Source organism: Diospyros lotus, chromosome 12, assembly GCF_014633365.1.
Source record: "Diospyros lotus cultivar Yz01 chromosome 12, ASM1463336v1, whole genome shotgun sequence".
NCBI lineage: Eukaryota > Viridiplantae > Streptophyta > Magnoliopsida > Ericales > Ebenaceae > Diospyros > Diospyros lotus.
In genome coordinates, this window is record NC_068349.1 from 4,034,181 (window position 1) to 4,051,809 (window position 17,629).

Here is a 17,629-nt window from a genome sequence, read left to right on the forward strand (position 1 = left end):
AATAATATTTTTTTTATACTAAAAGTAGAAAAAGAAAAAACAAACCCAGTTGAGAACGCTATTATTTTAGGTTGTGGGCAGCTGGGTTTGTTCTGATAGCAACTTGAATGCTCCTCAAAGAAAAGGATCCCAGAGGATTCATTTGGGGGAAAAGTTTATATTCTTTTGCCCTATTCTCATTTGAAATCCTTTTGTTAATCTCTCAAGTGGAGCAGATAATGCATTAAAAGTTGGATGTTGGCTACAAGCAACGCAGCTTATGTATCTTTCAATTAAAGATCAATTAAATTAAGATGAAATTCAGATTTGTTGGTCACAGTATCTTGGCAAATGGCATTATAAATATATATATATATATATATAAAAGCCTCTGCATGAACCTAAATTATCATTACAATATAGTATAAGGTCCTAATCCATTATGGTTGGGTAATGCTGGCCAGTTGGAGCGTTCATGTATTATTATTATTATTATTATTATTATTACTACTGCTACTACTACTAGTAGTACTACTTCTGCCTAATCATTAATCAATGCCCTTCAATTCATAGCGTTATGTGTCTCTGTGTACACCCAAGTAGATCATTTTATTTAATGCAAGTTTTGTTTAATTATTAGGTAAATAATATAATTCATCCTTCAACTTTATGTTCTCTTAATAAAATAATTTTTTGTACTTAATTTCGTCTTATAATAATTATTAAACTTTTGAAACTTTTATAATTTACTCATTCTTGAAAATTTTTGTCAAACCCCATAAAAAAAGTTAGGTGGCATATAATATAACATTAAAAAAAATAAAATATACAAAAAATCTTTTTGTGGCTACTGATGGGAGTTATTGGCAATTGTTACTTTTGCGGTTTTTTTTAATTTTCTTTTTTTACTTATTTTTAAAAAAAAATTAATAAGAGATGATTCTAACCAGATTCAAAGTTTAATAATTATTATAAAATAAAATAAATTAAAAGAATTAATTTATTACAGAAAGTAAAGTTGAGAACATACCATATTATTTACACTTCAATAATTTATTACCTTGCTATTTTAAATAGCTATGATTGGAATTAAGTTTAATTTAATTTTATATTTTATTTTTAATAACCCCTAAACTAAATTTTTAATAATGGGCTGTATTCGAACTAGAACTGGCCCATTGACAACTCACTCAAATGGGCCACCTAGGCCACCGAGGCCCAACTTATGTGGGTCTCTCGCAAAGGAACTTGCCATTTAATATTTGCAATTACGATATATAGGCGCCGACCTTTCGGCCCAATAATATTTAAGGGCCAACTGACATGTAACATTTAAGCCCGTTATTGGCCAATGGGTTTACACGCGTGGCTGTCAAAAATACTATCGGGCTTTGGGTAGAAGGACTATTTTGTGATAGGGTTAAATTAAAAATAGGATAAATTAGTAGTAATAAAATTAAAGAGTGCTTTAAGTTATATATATATTGTTTTAATTTAATAAAATATTTATAGAAAATGTGATTTAACCTAGTAGTTAAAAAGTTCCAATGAAAAACTTACACGTTATAATAAATTGTAAAAATCATCAAAACGTATCATTTATTTGTGTAAATAGATTCATTAAAAATAATTATAACCACAAAACATGATCAATTATACTTTTCAATGATGCTTTGGTAAGAAAATGTATAATGTAAATTTTGATTTAATTCTATAACATAAATTATGATTTAATTCTATGTTTAATTAAAATATTTTTATATATCAAACAATAAATGTATATGGTTTACATTTATATAGTTGTGTAAACTATTGTATTTATATATATAAATATAATTAGAAATAAAAAATTAAAAAATTGAAGAAACCCTAAAGTTTGACTTATTATTGAGAAGTTGAAACAACACAAGTGAAATCCATCGACAATGGATTCCCATAATTTGAACTACAAAGAGAGAGGATGAACGAATAGATGAATGCAAGGAATGGGCAAGAGTTTGTTGCTATTGCTTCTATCAAATGATGTGAGGGAGGAGATGATTTTTGTTGTGTCTAGACCCAAAGAAAAAAGCTCAAAAATCTATCGAAAGAAGAAAATTACATAACTAAAGTGCTGGTGAAAGAGGTCATTAGATTAATGAGATTGAGGGACATCAGGTCAAGTGATCGAGAGAATTAAATAAAATACTTGTGAGAGACCAGCAAAAGAGTTGAGGGAGACTCGTGAGACATTTAGCTAAGAGATTAGTGTGTCCGAGAGGATAGTGAGATCACCCAAAAGAGGTAATTCGCTTCTCTCAAATGACTCATAGATGTTAATTGAGACAATCTTCACATAAAAAAAATATTATTTTATTTAAATAACAATAATTTTGAAAAGTGATAGGTCGATCCGTCAACATTACAAAGAGATCGATGGACATTTAATAAAACTTTTAGATTTATTTAAAAGTATATTCGTCTTTTTGTGATCATCATCATCATCATCATCATCATCTTTTTGTGTATGAATTTTAAGCTTTAAAAATAAAAGGGGGCTTACGGTTGGGAGATATTAAGGTCGTATTGGCTGCCTATTGGAATGTTTTTCATTCCGGTCGGTTTCATGGTCCATATTCTACGACCCATTCTCACAGAGAAAGCCTGAACTTTATGGCTCTGTATAATAAGCAAGGGGCAAGGCAGGAAATAGCGAGGCACCTTCCTTCCTTCGTTGCCTTGTCGTCCATAGAAATCAAGATGTATCACACACGCTTTCCTCGGGACTTTCCATGTCGAACTCTGACGACGACGACGGGCCCATTACTGTAATTTACCCCCAAAATTGGACGAAATTACTGCAACTAATTGGCTCTTTTCGCTCTCGATAAAGCACCAACCCCCGATTCGATTCTCTCACCCAATCAGCTACAGAGATTCGTTTCTTGCAATTGGGGGCTTCCGTTTTCCTACAAGACTACTCGACAATATTCAACCCAGTCCGAGGCTCAGAAATCTCCGGCCGGCTTTCCTTTCCGTTTTCGTGTTTCTTGATTGCGATCATGAAGGTTCATCCGCAGCCGAGGACGCGGAACGTCACGCTCCGATGCGACATTGGACTCGCCTGTCGGCAGAGGAAGCTCCGGCGACTCCCCCACATCTTCGCCAAAGTTATCGAGCTCCCGTTCCGCTCGGACGCCGATGTCCTCGTCGAAGAGACCTCCGGATGTCTCCGGTTCGTCGTCGACACCGACGACTTCGGCGGCCGAGCCAGGGCTCAGAGTCTGGAGATCTACCCCGGGGTAACCAAGCTCGTGGTCAGGGGAACCGACGCCATTGATTTCTCGCTGGAGGCACAGGAGCTCGACATGTGGCGGTTCCGCCTCCCGGCGTCCACGCTCCCGGAGCTTGCCACCGCGTCCTATAGCGACGGCGAACTCGTAGTCACCGTGCCCAAAGAAGTGAATTTTGCTGCTTCCGAAGAAATCTGGGTTGACGGTAATGGTGACGACGTCGGTGCCGGACGGTTTGTTCTTGTACTGTAGTAATCCGGCAAACCCCCTCCATCCGTTGATATCAATTTCCGTCGTCGTCTTCCACTTTAATTGTTAGACTGTTGAGATGAAATCTCTTCTCAAGTCTTTCAAGTTCAATGAAGAATCGCTGTTCGTTTCCCCTCTGGCTACTGCATTTGCCTCGCCCCCTCCTGTTCTTGTTTCTGTCTTCAATTTCTTCATATTTTTATTCTTGAAAGTAGTTTAAATTAATATCATATTTCATCTAAAAAAATAGAATAATATATTATCATTTTAATGGTTTGAGTATTAATTGCTTTTTTTTACGTAATATTAATTGTCATTTAATATCTAATATTTTATTTCATTTTTCTTTTGACGCACTAAAATGGTAACATTTTCATATTTTCAAAATATTTTTTATCTCGAAACATTAAGAAACACATAAAAAAATATTTTTGAGCTATTGTTGTAATAAGAAAATGTTTTGAAATTGTCGACGTTCAATTTCAGTCGACCCCGATTTGTTTTTGTGCCATGGTGAATAAATCCAAAGTATCAAGAAGAAGAAAACAAAAATTTTGGACGTGAATTGACATCAGAATTTTTATGTGGTTCGGCCAGAACGATGTCTATTCTACGACCGCACTTTGATTATTTCTTCAGAATGACGGTGTATCATCCTTCTTTCTGTCCCTCTGACCCCTATTTGTATTGAGGGGTCATTACAATTTAGATAATATATAGAAATATAAAGACTACATAATGGGGGACAAATAGTCTTTATTGTTTACACAAAACTAGGAGTGAGATTCCCATTATGAGGAGCATGAGTTGTTACAGATAAAGTAAATGAACCCTATATCTGATTTCTCAGCAGCTTGCCACTTATGCGAGCTAGAGATTTTAGGGCAGCGACTTGGATGATCCAGTGAACTGAAGGATATTGTTGAGAGCTCGTTAGTCGATAACTGAGAGCACGTTGGGAGCTTCTCGGGAGTTCACCAGGTGCTCGCTTTACGAGTTTCGGATTTCGATGGTGGCTGGATTTTCTTTGGCGAGGTCGTCTAGGCCTTATTGACTTCAGGTGATTGGGCCGGTCCATCAGACCGAATCTGGCCCATGTGGAGTGATACAGGAAATACATATAACAGAAATCGTTTCCGAGCACTTAGGGACATAATCGATTTGTATTTATATTTTTATATTTGAATGAATAATTATTTTTTATATTAAATTTTTTTATATTTTTTATTTATACATTTTCTAGCATTTTTGTTTGTATTTTTAAAAAATATTATTTTTCTATTTTCGTAACATATCGTATTTATTTTTCTACAACTTGGATCGTTTCCACAACTTGTATTACTTTTCAGTTTTTTTCTCTCTCAAATATAAGAACATTTTACTTACTAAAATTACATTTATTAAAATGAATAAGATAACTTTGAAATACTTTTTAAAATAAAATATAAAATTATCAAGATAAACATGAGAAATATTTCAAGATTTTTATCAAATTATTTGTTAAATTTTTTGAAATGCACTAGAGGATATATGGATCATTTTTTTCTTATCTGTAAGATACAATATATGCTGATTTGGAGGGGAGAGAGATAAGCATATATAAAAAATGTCAGATAAAAAGTCATATAATTTTTTTTTCTAAAAATCACTAAATAAACTTAATAAATACATTAGAAAGAATAAAATTCTGAAATATTTTTCCTATCTTAACTTTTTTGATTTATATTTTAGTTAACAAATATTACGTAAAATAATATTTTTAATATATAAAACTATTTCTAAAATTAATATCAAATATATAATGTGGAAAACTGGGCCGCGCCTCGGCCCGCACAGGGACGGCATGGGCCGGCCCACCTCTACAACAACTCCAGAATATCTAAATTTCATTAAAGCAACTCGAACTCATTCGGTCCATATATTTTCAGCCACTTCTGCGTGCTGGCCAAGTGTCTCGACTCTCGACGGTCACGACATGTACCAGATCAAGTGCCAACGCGCCGCCGCCGCCACTGTGACACATACTTCCTCGTCGCTGGACACGTGCTAATAATATATATATATATATGTAATAGTTACACGCATAGACACATACATATACATATATATCAGGCATCCAACGTCGCAAATGGAACACTCATGGAATTCGATTCTAGGATGTGAGCAAAAGATTTACAAAAACAAGATGTTAGTATAATATAATTGAAAAACAGAATCAAGAGAAAAATACATAAAAATATTAATGAACTTGTTAACGTACGAGAATCGTCAACCGGAGTCCAAGAGCCTACAATGCGATAACGGGTGTCGAAGAATAAGGAATAGAAGCAAAAGAACAAACAAGAAGCACATAAGATTTTTACGTGGTTCGACTCGAATCGTGCCTAGTCCACGACTGTTCTCTGGTTGTTCTGGCAGAGTCACAGTATGTAATTCAGTCATCTATCTTTTACAGTGGCGTATCCTCCTCTATAAATAGAGTCGTGTTGTTTACAATTCAAATCAGTTCTAAGTATGGAAGGAGTCTATTCCGTTGATGGCGCTTTCCTTATCGTCCGGAATATCAGGGATAGGTTCCTTGTCTTCAGGGATTTGAATTACTTCTGATAGGCAGATGTATATCGATTCCGATTATCTTGTGGTCTTCTGACTGTTCTAATCTTTGGCGTGTCTTTCGACGAAGCTGAAGTCGTGATGTTGTGATGCTGAGATGCTGTTTCGAGCGAGCGAGCTCACTTAGGGCGAGCTCGCTGTCTTCAAGCAACCTGACTTTTTACCGTGAGACTCTTCATTGGTGGTCCTCGATCTCTGGGTCTGGTGGGCCTCTAAGGAATTCCAGCTGGCCTATTGGGCCTTGGGTATTTTGGGTTCGCCCTGCGGGACCGGGTCCAACCCGTTAGCTGATTCCCGGAGATCACCCATAACAGAACTTTATCTGATAATTAAGATTAATGCATTCAAGGCTTAGAACTGAGCAACAATCATCACTTAGGCAACTCTAAGAATATGGTTACTAAGCTCCAACGAAAATCTAACCCCGAACAGCCCAAATCACACCTCTTTTTTTGCCCAAAACCCAAAAATTTCTTGCCAACAAAAAGCTCTACACAAAGTAGAGTTCACAAAGGAACAAGAATCACAAAGATAGAGCAAGAAGTAAGAATCATATCAATCGTCAAAGCTTAGCTCCGCAAGAATCGGCCATACCTAATATATAGAGAAAAAAATTGGTGAGGCACAGTCCAAGAATAACAAGTAAATCATCGCACAAACCAGCAATGAAGCAAATCAATAAAGAGATATCACACAAAGCGACAAGAAAAGTTGGTGAATGAGGAGGAGACCAGTGGGGGAGCCAAGGAAGAATTTTAGTCCGAGCCAAGGGCTAATTTTAGTCCTGGCCAAATTATAAAAATTATAATTATTCATACTAATATATATAAAAAAATAAAAAAACCAACTGGGGCCAAGGCCCCAGTTGGCCAACATGTGGCTCCGCCACAGAAGGAGACATACAACCAGAGGAAAGGGAGAGAGAGACTTGAGTCTCCAAAAAAGACAAAGAAAGTATTTATATGAGATAATTAAGGCATCACAACAATGAACTTACACAAAGCAAATGGGCCACATAACAAATGGGCTAACATAAATAATGGGTTGAGTTTTTTCATCTCTTGAACAAATGGGCTAAGGCCCATTTCTTCTCAAAAAAGATAATAAATAAGTTTATGACTTGACTTTTAATTAGGCTATCAACAAGTTGTGATATTTGGGTTATATCTCAATCACGGATCGAGATCTATGAAGATCATACTTGCCCAAAATATCATCACTGCTTTGGACTTTCTTCGAAAACACAACCTAATATAAAAAAGACGAATTTTGTTCTGATCAAATTAATTTCCCAAAATGAGCCTGGGGCAACCGCAACGACCCAACTCCGAACAAGAAGCCATCAAGTACGGCGACCTGTTTTACGTCTCCGGCGAGCTGGCTTCCAAGCCCATAGCTCCACAGGACGCAGCCACCATGAAGGCGGCTGAGACCAAATAGAAAATGAACTCAACGATGCATGTCAAGGGTCAAGCTAAAGCTATCAACGAACGTAAAAATAAAATATATGAGGTATATATATATATATATATATATGATGATTAATTATCTGTTGACAGGATGCAACTGAGAAGCTGCCATCCGACAAAGCGGCGACGCGGGGTGACGCCGGAGGAGTGACCGTGGCGGAGGCCAGAACAACCCTTAGATGGCCGTACGTCCGGGCGGCGTGGCGGATGCAGTGTCCGCGGCCGCGAGGCTTAACATGAAATAGAATTTAAGTTGGCATGCAACCGCCTAATTAAGTATGAAGAACACGCCAAACTAGGTAGCTCTACTAGCTAGGACCATTTGAATTACGGAACTTAAGTTGGGGGTGTGTTTTGACAGAGTCTTTAAGAGTCGTTATATGTACACCTGTTTTGAGCCTGCGAGAGCGTTCCTAGCTAGTACTTTTATTATTAACGTTAACAGTGTTCGTAACATGATCGTGATATATATCCAACCATACTTGGTGGTAAAAGTAGTAAAACTTTGTGCTATATTACATAATAATTGAAAGTAAAACTTGTTCCAGTTCGGCAGGCAATTGCGAAGTAATTTACGTACGTGTTCTTTTTGTCTCCCACAATTTGATACAGATCGAGCAGGCCAGTGTCAGTTGCAGGCTATCTCTAAGCCTGGCTGGCTGGCTGGCTTACGCAGCTCTATAGCGACGTCCTTTGTCGGAGTACAAATAGTAGCATGCCCCTTAGTGTACCAACTCATTAATATATAATGCATCTTTATGTCTTGCATATTGTGGGAGGCATCAACTGATTATCATTGTCCGTACAGTTTTGCAAGTTGAAGTGTTGCGTGTCACTGCTGGATGCTGTCTGGTCAGCCTTTAGTTTTAGTCATAGTACTGGGCACACAAGTTGCTGCCTGCTTGCAGCTTGCCTGTGTTGAGCAAACTCCAATCAGAAATGCAGGCATTATTGGCAAGTGTGAAACCTCTAAATAAAATGCAATAATTGTAATTAATTCCACAATAATACTTGCATTAAAAATTGATCTTAGAGGACTATTCTATTGGCCACTGAAGTGATGGATCTAATATTGTTTAGCTAATAAGATAATCAATATTGATCTGTTATCAGAATCTTTGTTTTGATTTTGGTGATAGTTTCCAAAATTACTCACATACAGAGATACCCATATTAATAGGCTTATAAATTTTTGTTTTTCATTAATAAATTCACTATTTGCCTGATTTGGCTTTTAGATTTGCACCGAAGTCTATATATATATATATATAAATCAAGAGAAAATATGGTATAGAAATTAGAGTATTTCCCAGTTAGAATTGAGTGCTAGCTAGCTAGGCTGGCTACAGCTATGTGCTAAGATACGCTGTCGAGTTCTGTGCGTGAGCCTCTTCTATGCACGCGTTGCTCACTCAGCTAGCACTGGCGCCGGGACTGGAAAACTAATTGATTTTCTTTGTTAAGTTGGATCCATCTCTTCGAATCCAACACGTGTCCCGCGTGACAACGATCTCCTGTTATTAGCAGGCAGCTAATGCATGGCACCAATAATTTGGCACTTGCGAACTCGAAAAGCTCTCATTATTTTGATTTAATTTCCGGGAAAGGGAGGGAAAAGGGAAATGGGTTATAAGAGTGTGATGGTGATCTTTCGTGGGCTGCTTTATGCTTTCTGGCAGGGCCTCACATTGCCATGTCCCCCTTTCAAAAAGAACCCCCACTCTTCAAGAAATCAATGGCATTGATTAGATTATTGCCTTATATTTTCACTTCAGAAAGAACACAAAAAGGAAAAACCCTCAAACTCTGCATGACTGCAACAAAAGAGATTGCTTGTTTACAGGGAATCTACAGCAATGGAGTCATTTCTCCAAAGGGGAATCGTAAGTAGTCTATATGATTTGCTTAGTCATGGAGAGTGCATGTGTCTTAATTAATTAAACTATGATCGTCGACAATTAATGGGAGTATATATGTTGTTCCATTAATTGATTCATTCGAGTCTTAAGAGTACCACAAAAAAATTCCTACGTACGGTGGTTGGGCACTTGGGAGGGTGGTTAGGCATTCCACTTCCATGCGATGCAATATTGTTTTCCCTCTTATAGTTGGTTTTCTACGCCCTTCCCTCTCTACGTAAACTCATTATTAACCTCCCTCTTTTCTAACATTATTTATTTATTTATTTTTCTCAGTTTGGTACAACAAATGAGAAAATGAACCCATTGAAGAAGGGCCACATCAAAGCTTGCTTTATACTCCCAACAATTCAACTTAAAGCTATATATAAAAATAAAATGAAATGGGGTTTTAGTTAATTTTATTTGATATATTAAAAAATGAAATGAATTTCCATACCTATATACCTAATCCAACCATTTGAATTTGAAAAGAAAGGGTACAGATTAGGGGTGAAAAGTACAAGACCACAATCCAATCATGGAAGTCCGAAAACACAAGAGACCAAATCTTAATAATTTACACCGTTTGATGAAACAAAGGTGCGAATCGGATGATTGAAGCAGTGGGCGGGGAAGGGCCATGATTGCATCACGTTGGGAATAAAAATCATTACATTTTAACGTTTCTTCTTCGGTGAAAATTAAGAAAGGCAGCCCGGTGAGGTACGGAAGAGAAACCATTTCCCCAGTGGTAACGCAGAAGCATGAAACGCCAGGGCCGGGGGCTGGCAACGGGCCCCAGCCTTCTGATGAGCGGAATCCCATGATCCATCGCGTCCCTCAATCGGACGGTTGCATGCGCAAATAACCCCAAGAGCAGAGCAGACGATGTTAAAATATCCCGTGCATGCCGCCACCTGCTTTGCATGTGCGCTTTTTGCGTCAATCATAAATCCTGTCCTTATCTTCACGCGCTTTCCAAGTGTTTGGCTTCAACGCCCCCAACCCCGAGCTCAATCGGATCAAGCTTACGTGTAGTGGAGACTGGAGTGTATTGGAGAGTGGAGTTGTTAAGAGTCCAACGTATAATGTTATTTGTAGATAAATAGTTTTATAAGTGACTTTACATGATGATATTCTCGTAATGAATTGGGAATTTATCGCGAGAAATTTATGACTTCTCTTCTTTTTTATTTTTCTCTCTTTTTCTTTTCTTTTCTTTTCAATCGTTACCTCTGCCTTATCGCTCGTCGTTGCCTTGCCTAGCAGATAGCTGTCATTGCCTCTCGCCTCTTGCTTGTTCGAGAGGCGAGGCGACGGTCGATCAAGCAAGAGATGACGACGACGGTCGACCAAGTGAGGCAGCAGTAGGCGTTGACGGGCGATATTGAAGGGGGAGGACAAGAAAGAGACATGAGAAAAAGAAGAGAGAGAAATGATAGAAAAAGATAAAATGGTCATTGAAATAAGAGAGCGGGGAATAAAATAGTCTTTTCACCTTGCTTGTAAACTCACATGTAAATGAGCTTCTGTACAAATAGCATGATCCGAGTGGAAATGAGTTCTTTTTAACAGTCTTACTTGCCTCGCGATGAGCCTCATTGCCTTCATGTAGCCTTGTCATACGCCTTGCCGCCTTCATGTCGCCTCGCGATGCATCTCGTCTCCTTCACAACGCCTCGCAATACGTCTCGCCGACCGTTGATGCATCCAGTCATTGCCCCGTTGCAACACCTCACGCGATCACCGCTACATCTTGTCGTCGCCTCGCCATAGTACCTCGCACTGACTGCCACTGCACCATCACGTTGCCTTGTCACTGTCGTCTCTAGATGAAGCCCCAGGCTTCATTCTAGATGAAATCCAATTAGGCTTTATAAATTAAGATCGATCGGGCTTAATTTGCAGATTAAGCTCAATTAGGTTTTATGAACTAAACTTGATCAGGCTTAATTCACAGATTAAGTTCAATTGGGCTTTACAAATTAAGTCTGATGAGGCTTAATTAGTGGATTAAACTCAATTAAATTCATTCAAATAAAGTCCAATAAGATTTTATCATTGAATGAAATTTAATTCGATTATTGAATTTATAAATATTCTCCATACTTGGAGCATGATTATATATATATATATATATAAGGCTGTCTTGTCAAGTCCTTCGGATGAGTTGGGTCAGGTCGTACATTCAGCTCACAGAGGAAAGTAAGAAATCCGCTACCTTTTCCAACCTGATGTACTTTCTTTTGTCTTGTCCTCAAACTTCTAGCACAGCTGAAGTAACCTTTTATATATATATATGTATATAAATATAAATAAAAAGTAATTAACTCGTCGCTCGTTTTATTATGAAATTTATATAAATTTAAATTTAAAAACCCTATAATAAGTTAAAAGAGTAAATTTTGACCTCTCTCTCTCTCTTTCTCTCTCTATCTTTCTCTCTCTCTCTCTCTCTGCAGACACACCCACACAGACTGAGGCACATCTGGATCTCTGATATAAATAATGTGTATAAATAGAGCAGAGGTTGAGGGCAGTGAGTGACTGGAAGATAGTAAAATAGGCCCTCAAATACTCGGCGTGGTTCTTCTGGTCTTTCCGAGTCTGCGATCGATCTGTCTGTCTTTCGTTCGATCACATCGGAAAACTAAGATAAATTACTAAGAGAGGAAACCAACAAATCCAAATGCTGAACAATATCGGAAAAAACCTTAACCTCTGCCTCCCCAAGATCAAACTAGGAGTTGCCGCTTCTGCGTCGCCCCAGCAACTAGATCGCCGCCCCAACCCCTCCTCCGTCGACGCCTTCACCAATTTCAACTCTCTCTACGACCTCACCGTCGATTCCCACTACGACGTCGACTCCACCTCCGACTCCGACGCCGACGCCGGCCCCATCACTCCCGACCTCACCACCGCCTTCGCCTCCCAACGATTCTTCTGCTCCTCTCCTGGCCTCTCCAACTCCATCATCGACTCCTCCATCTCCCCCTCTTCCTCCTCCTCCTCCTCCGCTGCCGCCGCCCCGCCGCCTCCGGACGCCCTCGTCGGTGGCGCCGTCCCCATACCCACGTACTCGCCGGACCCGTTCAACGACTTCCGCCGATCTATGCAAGAGATGGTGGAGGCACGTGACTTGGTCGACGTCAGCGCCAACTGTGACCGCCTGCACGAGCTCCTTTCGTGCTATCTTTCTCTCAACCCCAAGAGCACCCACAAGTTCATCGTCGAAGCCTTCGCCGATCTCCTAGTCTCTCTGATGTCGCCGCCGCCGCCGGCGGCCAAGAGTCCCGACCGGAAATCTGATTCCTCCGGACAGTGTACGTAACGTAACGAATCGAATAATGTAATTAATGCTGTTTTTGGGATGCTACACTACATCGATCAATTGGGTTATCATAATCTCATCTTCCTTTTATGGATTTTTTTAATATGGAAACTGATTGAATTCTGTATATTTCTGGGCGTTAGTATAGATATAGATAGATGGATGGCGGGGTGGGGATCTTCATCTCGTCTGGTCCATTTGTTGGCTTCAATTATATATCTTCCATGTCTTGTGCAGTAGGGTCTGATTCATCTTCTGCTGACATATTTCTCTATCCTCTCCCCATCTATTTGCTTTCTGCCATTTCCACTCTGTTTGAGATAAAATCTTATCTTTGTTTGGGTAGATCGGGTGCCTTCCCTACCAAATTTGTGGCATATAAGGATAAGTGAATTTTCTTGGCAATCTTGGTATCATCATACATCATAGTCGATAATGTTTTTATTTTGGATTCTTCTTCCCAATGGTAGTTCTAGTAGTGTAATGGGCAACTGCTAATTATGGGATTAGCCCATTTGTACTTTATATTAGTAGAGTATTAGATAACTTATGTTATCAAATGATTTCATAATATTATGTAATTATAAATCATTTTGAGGATTGTGATTATTAACGGCTCACTACATTCAACATAAAATTTTATATATTTCTATAATCCAGTCAAGGAAAAGTTTAAAAGGCCATGGGGTAAGAGAAAAAGGGAAAAATAAGTACTTGAAGATAATTCCAGTTCCCATCCCAGCTTTTGTTGTCTCTTCTGCTAAATACGGAACAATAGATGTTCAATTATTATTTATTAATAATTCAACTCATATTTTCAATTGTCATCTAGTACCACTGCTCACTGAATTATAACTTAATATTTTCTCCTTGTCATCTACCACTAAAGTGGGTTTATGATTCTATGCCCAAGACAAGAGCCTATCCTGTAAGCTTGCAATAAATGACAATAAGAGAAAAGAAAACCTGTGGGCTCATTGTTTCTACTTTCTAGTAACCTCAAAACTCTGAAGCTAGGCCTGCCTGCAGCAGCGGCAGCTCCAAAGAGCTTTCTGAAGGGGCTTTGCAGGGAAGTGTGGACAGCTATAATAAATAATGTGTTTAATTAATAGGCCAACTAGAACTAGAAGACACTTAAAAATGATGATTTCTCAGGCATCATCTGCAGCACATGTGGATAGTACACATACACATACATGCTGCAGGTTTGCATGGCTGAATGGACAGAATCTTCACGCACAGACGGTCCAGACAGTATTGGGGATTAAAGTCTGGCCAATCTTAGATCAATAAACAAACCAACAAAGACAAGCTCCGCAGAAGGGGAATCTTTGTTTTGTTTTGTTTTTTTTTAATATTTGTTTTGTGGAGTGAGGATAAGTCAGACTCGTGGTTTGTAATGTTTCCAATGGTGAAATAAGGTTGGATGATTAAATTACTTAAGAGATGCTAACTGCCAGGGGGCGAATTGGTGTTTATGCTTCAAAATTGTTGTTAATTGTTTTAAATTGACGATGGTATTAGTACATCATTCTGACCTCATAGCAATTTGGTTGAATCTTGATGCACGATCTGGCAAAAAGATATGTTGTTTGAAAGGTGATATATTAACCAGCTGGAAGATAACTTAAGGCAAATAGTAGGAGTTGCTACTTGATTTTATCGAGTTGAAGTTTCATGGGTCTTAAATTTCTCTCTTTTAAGTCTCCCATCCTTATTATTAGCATTGCTACTTAGAGTTCAAGAAAGTGAAGATGTTGATAATAATACTCAAAAACCTAATAGAAGATTTGTCCAATCTATTGGATGATCCTCAAATTGTAAGTTAAGTCGATGCAAGAAGTATTAGGGTTGAACTTCATCCAACAAGTCTTGGATTGCCCAAGGCTCACGCCACTGGTTAGGATCACCAAATATGACATAGGATGGCTAATCACTGCCCAAACAAAAGTCTCAACTCCTTTGACAATAGCCTAATAGCCCCAGGTTACAATATCTACATAAAATAGTACAGATGATAATATATTAACATTAATATCTAGTCCAGAGAGGCAAGTTTGTATTCTACTCCCCCACCACATATAAATACGGAACACCTTTCGTCTGGTGCAATGGTGTAAACCTTTTTAAGAAGCACTGATCAAAGACTAATAAATACATTTTTGATATTGAACTACTTCCAAAATCTAATCCAATCAAATTAAGTAGATAAAACTAGAAGATTGCTGCATGGAGCAGAAGCCATAATAGAAGATAATGATATAGATGGGTAGCTGAAAACAGCTGGTTGCAAGTTACTCATAACCAAAGATAAAACTCTTTTTAAGTAAAATTAGTAATGTGAGCGAAAACCCCTAACAAAACTAGCTGCAAAACTTTTTTTTTTTTTTCAAAAAAAGAAAAAAACTGGGAACCAGGTTATCGCTTCTTGGAGACACCAACAGTCTTTCCCCTTCGGCCAGTGGTCTTGGTGTGCTGTCCACGGACTCTAAGACCCCAGTAGTGACGGAGACCACGGTGATTCCTACTCCAAATGTCAATCAATAAGTAAAAACTCAATAACTGAAGACCTAAGGTTGACTTCCAAATTGTTGAGAAGATATTACAACGAATTACAAGGAAAAAAAAAAAAAAAATTCAACAGCACTCTACACGCTAAACAAAGCAGCATCAGACCATAAATGAAGGCATACCTGATCTTCTTCAACCTCTCCAAATCATCTCTCAGCTTCATATCCAGTGCATTGGACGTCACCTGAGAATATTTCCCATCCTTGTAATCCTTCTTCCTGTTCAGAAACCAGTCGGGGATCTTGAACTGGCGAGGATTTGCAACAATTGTCATCAGGTTATCCAGTTCTTGAGTTGAAAGTTCACCAGCCCTACGAGGGTTAATTCAACCATTAGAGAAAATTCCAAAACCAGATATTCAGGATAAATTCTATGAAACTTGCTCACCCATCACCATGCTACAATCAGAGTAGGTTGCAAACTTCAGAAGCAAACTAGGGGAACAGATTGAAATAAGAGCTAATTTCATTCCTTGGATGAAGAATTTGGTAATAATTGATAGTATCATAAACACATCTTAAAATGCAGTTCATCATTACATCCCTTAAATTGCAGCCAACAGAATAATATGCAAAAAGGTGGCAGTTTCAACTCCAGCATGCCTACTTTAAAAAATACAGGGACATAAAGATCAGGAAGCTTATATTCTGGGTACACAAGGCATTTCCATATCTCAAAAGAAGAGGATAGTCCTTTTGGTGTACAGTGGCGATGCCTCATTGTACTTGCGTATGGGTCTTCCTCCAATGCGATTAGTTTAGATTCAATAAAAAGTAAATTACACAAACTATCTCTAAGCTTTGGGTTAACTAGCAAAAACACCCTTCCCTGTTAAAAGCTAAATTCCATGACCATGTCAAGATTTGTTGCTTGAGGTGGGCGGTCTCTATCCAACAAAGTCAGGGCTGCCAGGGTTTAATAATAGAGTTGGGGAGCCAATGTTCCAAAGGCAACGATACAGACAAACCAAGCCAATAATGGTGCCAAGGAACTGAACCACTAGTGGTCACTGTTGGTGGAATGGGAATTTGAGATTGGTCTTGGCTAGATGTATCCAGGATAGAGGTGGGTTGATCAGTACTAGCTCCCAATTTCTATCATGTCTACAACCAATGGAGGACCAGTTATAAATTATCAAAAAAGCAATGGTGTGCAGCATAATTTCAAAAGGCTGCGTTCAGTTTAAGTTTTGAATATCAAGGGATATTATCCAAGTAATGCAAATAAAGGGTGGTAAATGTAAGTTATCAAATAAACAACACGAGATAAAAGAAAACACATAGAACTCGCAATATTTTGTGGAGACATGATATAAGAATTGAATCAAAGCAAAGAATACAAAAAATTCCATCCAGCCATAAAAATGATAGCCATGCGCGTGCATTGCGAATCCATGAGTGAATTATTGGGTTATATATATTCCTATATGTTTGGCATATCCACAAGGCCATCCGCTTTCTAAGCTATTCATACGGATTCTTCACATGTTCAATGAAGACATTCATAAAAAACTGCATAAAATAAACGAGTTCATAATAACAGCGATAAGGGGAAAAGCTTGGATGATAAATCAAGCAAATACCAAACAACAATGTAAGGCCTGATAAATTTGTTCAATAGAGAAATATGGAATTTGTGATCGGGGAAATCGGTGAAGCTAACAGGTGATCTACACACGAAACGCCAAAACATAAAATAAATTACAGAATGGGCAAGAAATAAGAATTTTGAAGAATAAGGAACAGAAAGCACACCGCTTGTTCATGTCGACGTCTGCCTTCTTACAGACAATGTTGGCGAAACGACGGCCGATACCTTTTATCGCCGTCATAGCAAACATGATCTTCTGTTTCCCGTCCACGTTCGTGTTCTGCACTCGCAGAATGTGCTGGAAATCTTCATTCGCTACCAGCGACTGCAAATGCCATAAACCACAAATAAGGATGATCCATTCAAAGTGTAAAGCGCTGAAACTATTAAGTTGAAATCACGAATTGAAAGGCCGAACGATTGACGAGAGCTTCGCATTGGCATTGGCTCGCACCATTGTTTCTAGGGTTTAAGATCCAATCTGCTAAAGCTCTTCTTCTCGCTCGCTTCGATGTGTGGTTTTGCTCTCTGCGCCTCGCCACATATGAAGTACCCAAACCCTATTCAGTTTCTACGTCCAATAAGGTAACTTAATGTCAAACGGGCCGACCCGGGGCGCACCTCCGGTGCCTGGTACGGCTATTAAAGTGGGCT

The 17,629-nt window shown here is 38.5% G+C and overlaps 3 protein-coding genes across 4 annotated transcripts; 2 read left to right on the plus strand and 1 right to left on the minus strand.

Annotated features, from left to right (window-relative positions):
- The first annotated feature begins 2,679 nt into the window (after positions 1-2,679).
- LOC127786999 (uncharacterized) lies at positions 2,680-3,786 on the plus strand. Its single transcript, XM_052314822.1, has one exon. The coding sequence runs from the start codon at positions 3,021-3,023 to the stop codon at positions 3,501-3,503; it is 483 nt and encodes a 160-aa protein (XP_052170782.1). The 5' UTR covers positions 2,680-3,020; the 3' UTR covers positions 3,504-3,786.
- An 8,135-nt stretch (positions 3,787-11,921) lies between these two features.
- On the plus strand, positions 11,922-12,925 carry LOC127814220 (transcription repressor OFP12-like). The gene has a single exon (XM_052355578.1). The coding sequence runs from the start codon at positions 12,173-12,175 to the stop codon at positions 12,812-12,814; it is 642 nt and encodes a 213-aa protein (XP_052211538.1). The 5' UTR covers positions 11,922-12,172; the 3' UTR covers positions 12,815-12,925.
- A 2,133-nt stretch (positions 12,926-15,058) lies between these two features.
- LOC127814222 (40S ribosomal protein S18-like) lies at positions 15,059-17,537 on the minus strand. Of its 2 annotated transcripts, none has more exons than XM_052355586.1 (4): positions 17,430-17,537; positions 17,140-17,300; positions 15,508-15,696; positions 15,059-15,338 (listed from the first exon to the last, which is right to left on the minus strand). In XM_052355586.1, exons 1-4 carry the CDS (start codon positions 17,430-17,432, stop codon positions 15,233-15,235), a joined length of 459 nt encoding a protein of 152 aa, XP_052211546.1. In that variant the 5' UTR covers positions 17,433-17,537; the 3' UTR covers positions 15,059-15,232. The 2 variants fall into 2 exon arrangements, with proteins under 2 accessions (XP_052211546.1, XP_052211545.1); XM_052355585.1 differs by having other exon boundaries at positions 17,394-17,525.
- Positions 17,538-17,629: the final 92 nt, after the last annotated feature.

Bases quoted from the DNA above. Each gene is read 5' to 3' on its own strand.
- LOC127786999 (XM_052314822.1), top strand. From the start codon at position 3,021: ATGAAGGTTCATCCGCAGCCGAGGACGCGGAACGTCACGCTCCGATGC.
- LOC127814220 (XM_052355578.1), top strand. From the start codon at position 12,173: ATGCTGAACAATATCGGAAAAAACCTTAACCTCTGCCTCCCCAAGATC.
- LOC127814222 (XM_052355585.1), bottom strand. From the start codon at position 17,432: ATGGTGCGAGCCAATGCCAATGCGAAGCTCTCGTCAATC. The intron at 17,301-17,393 runs GTTCGGCCTTTC...TGGCATTTGCAG, and splicing joins ATGCGAAGCTCTCGTCAATC to TCGCTGGTAGCGAATGAAGA. The intron at 15,339-15,507 runs GTATGCCTTCAT...CATTTGGAGTAG, and splicing joins GAGAGGTTGAAGAAGATCAG to GAATCACCGTGGTCTCCGTC.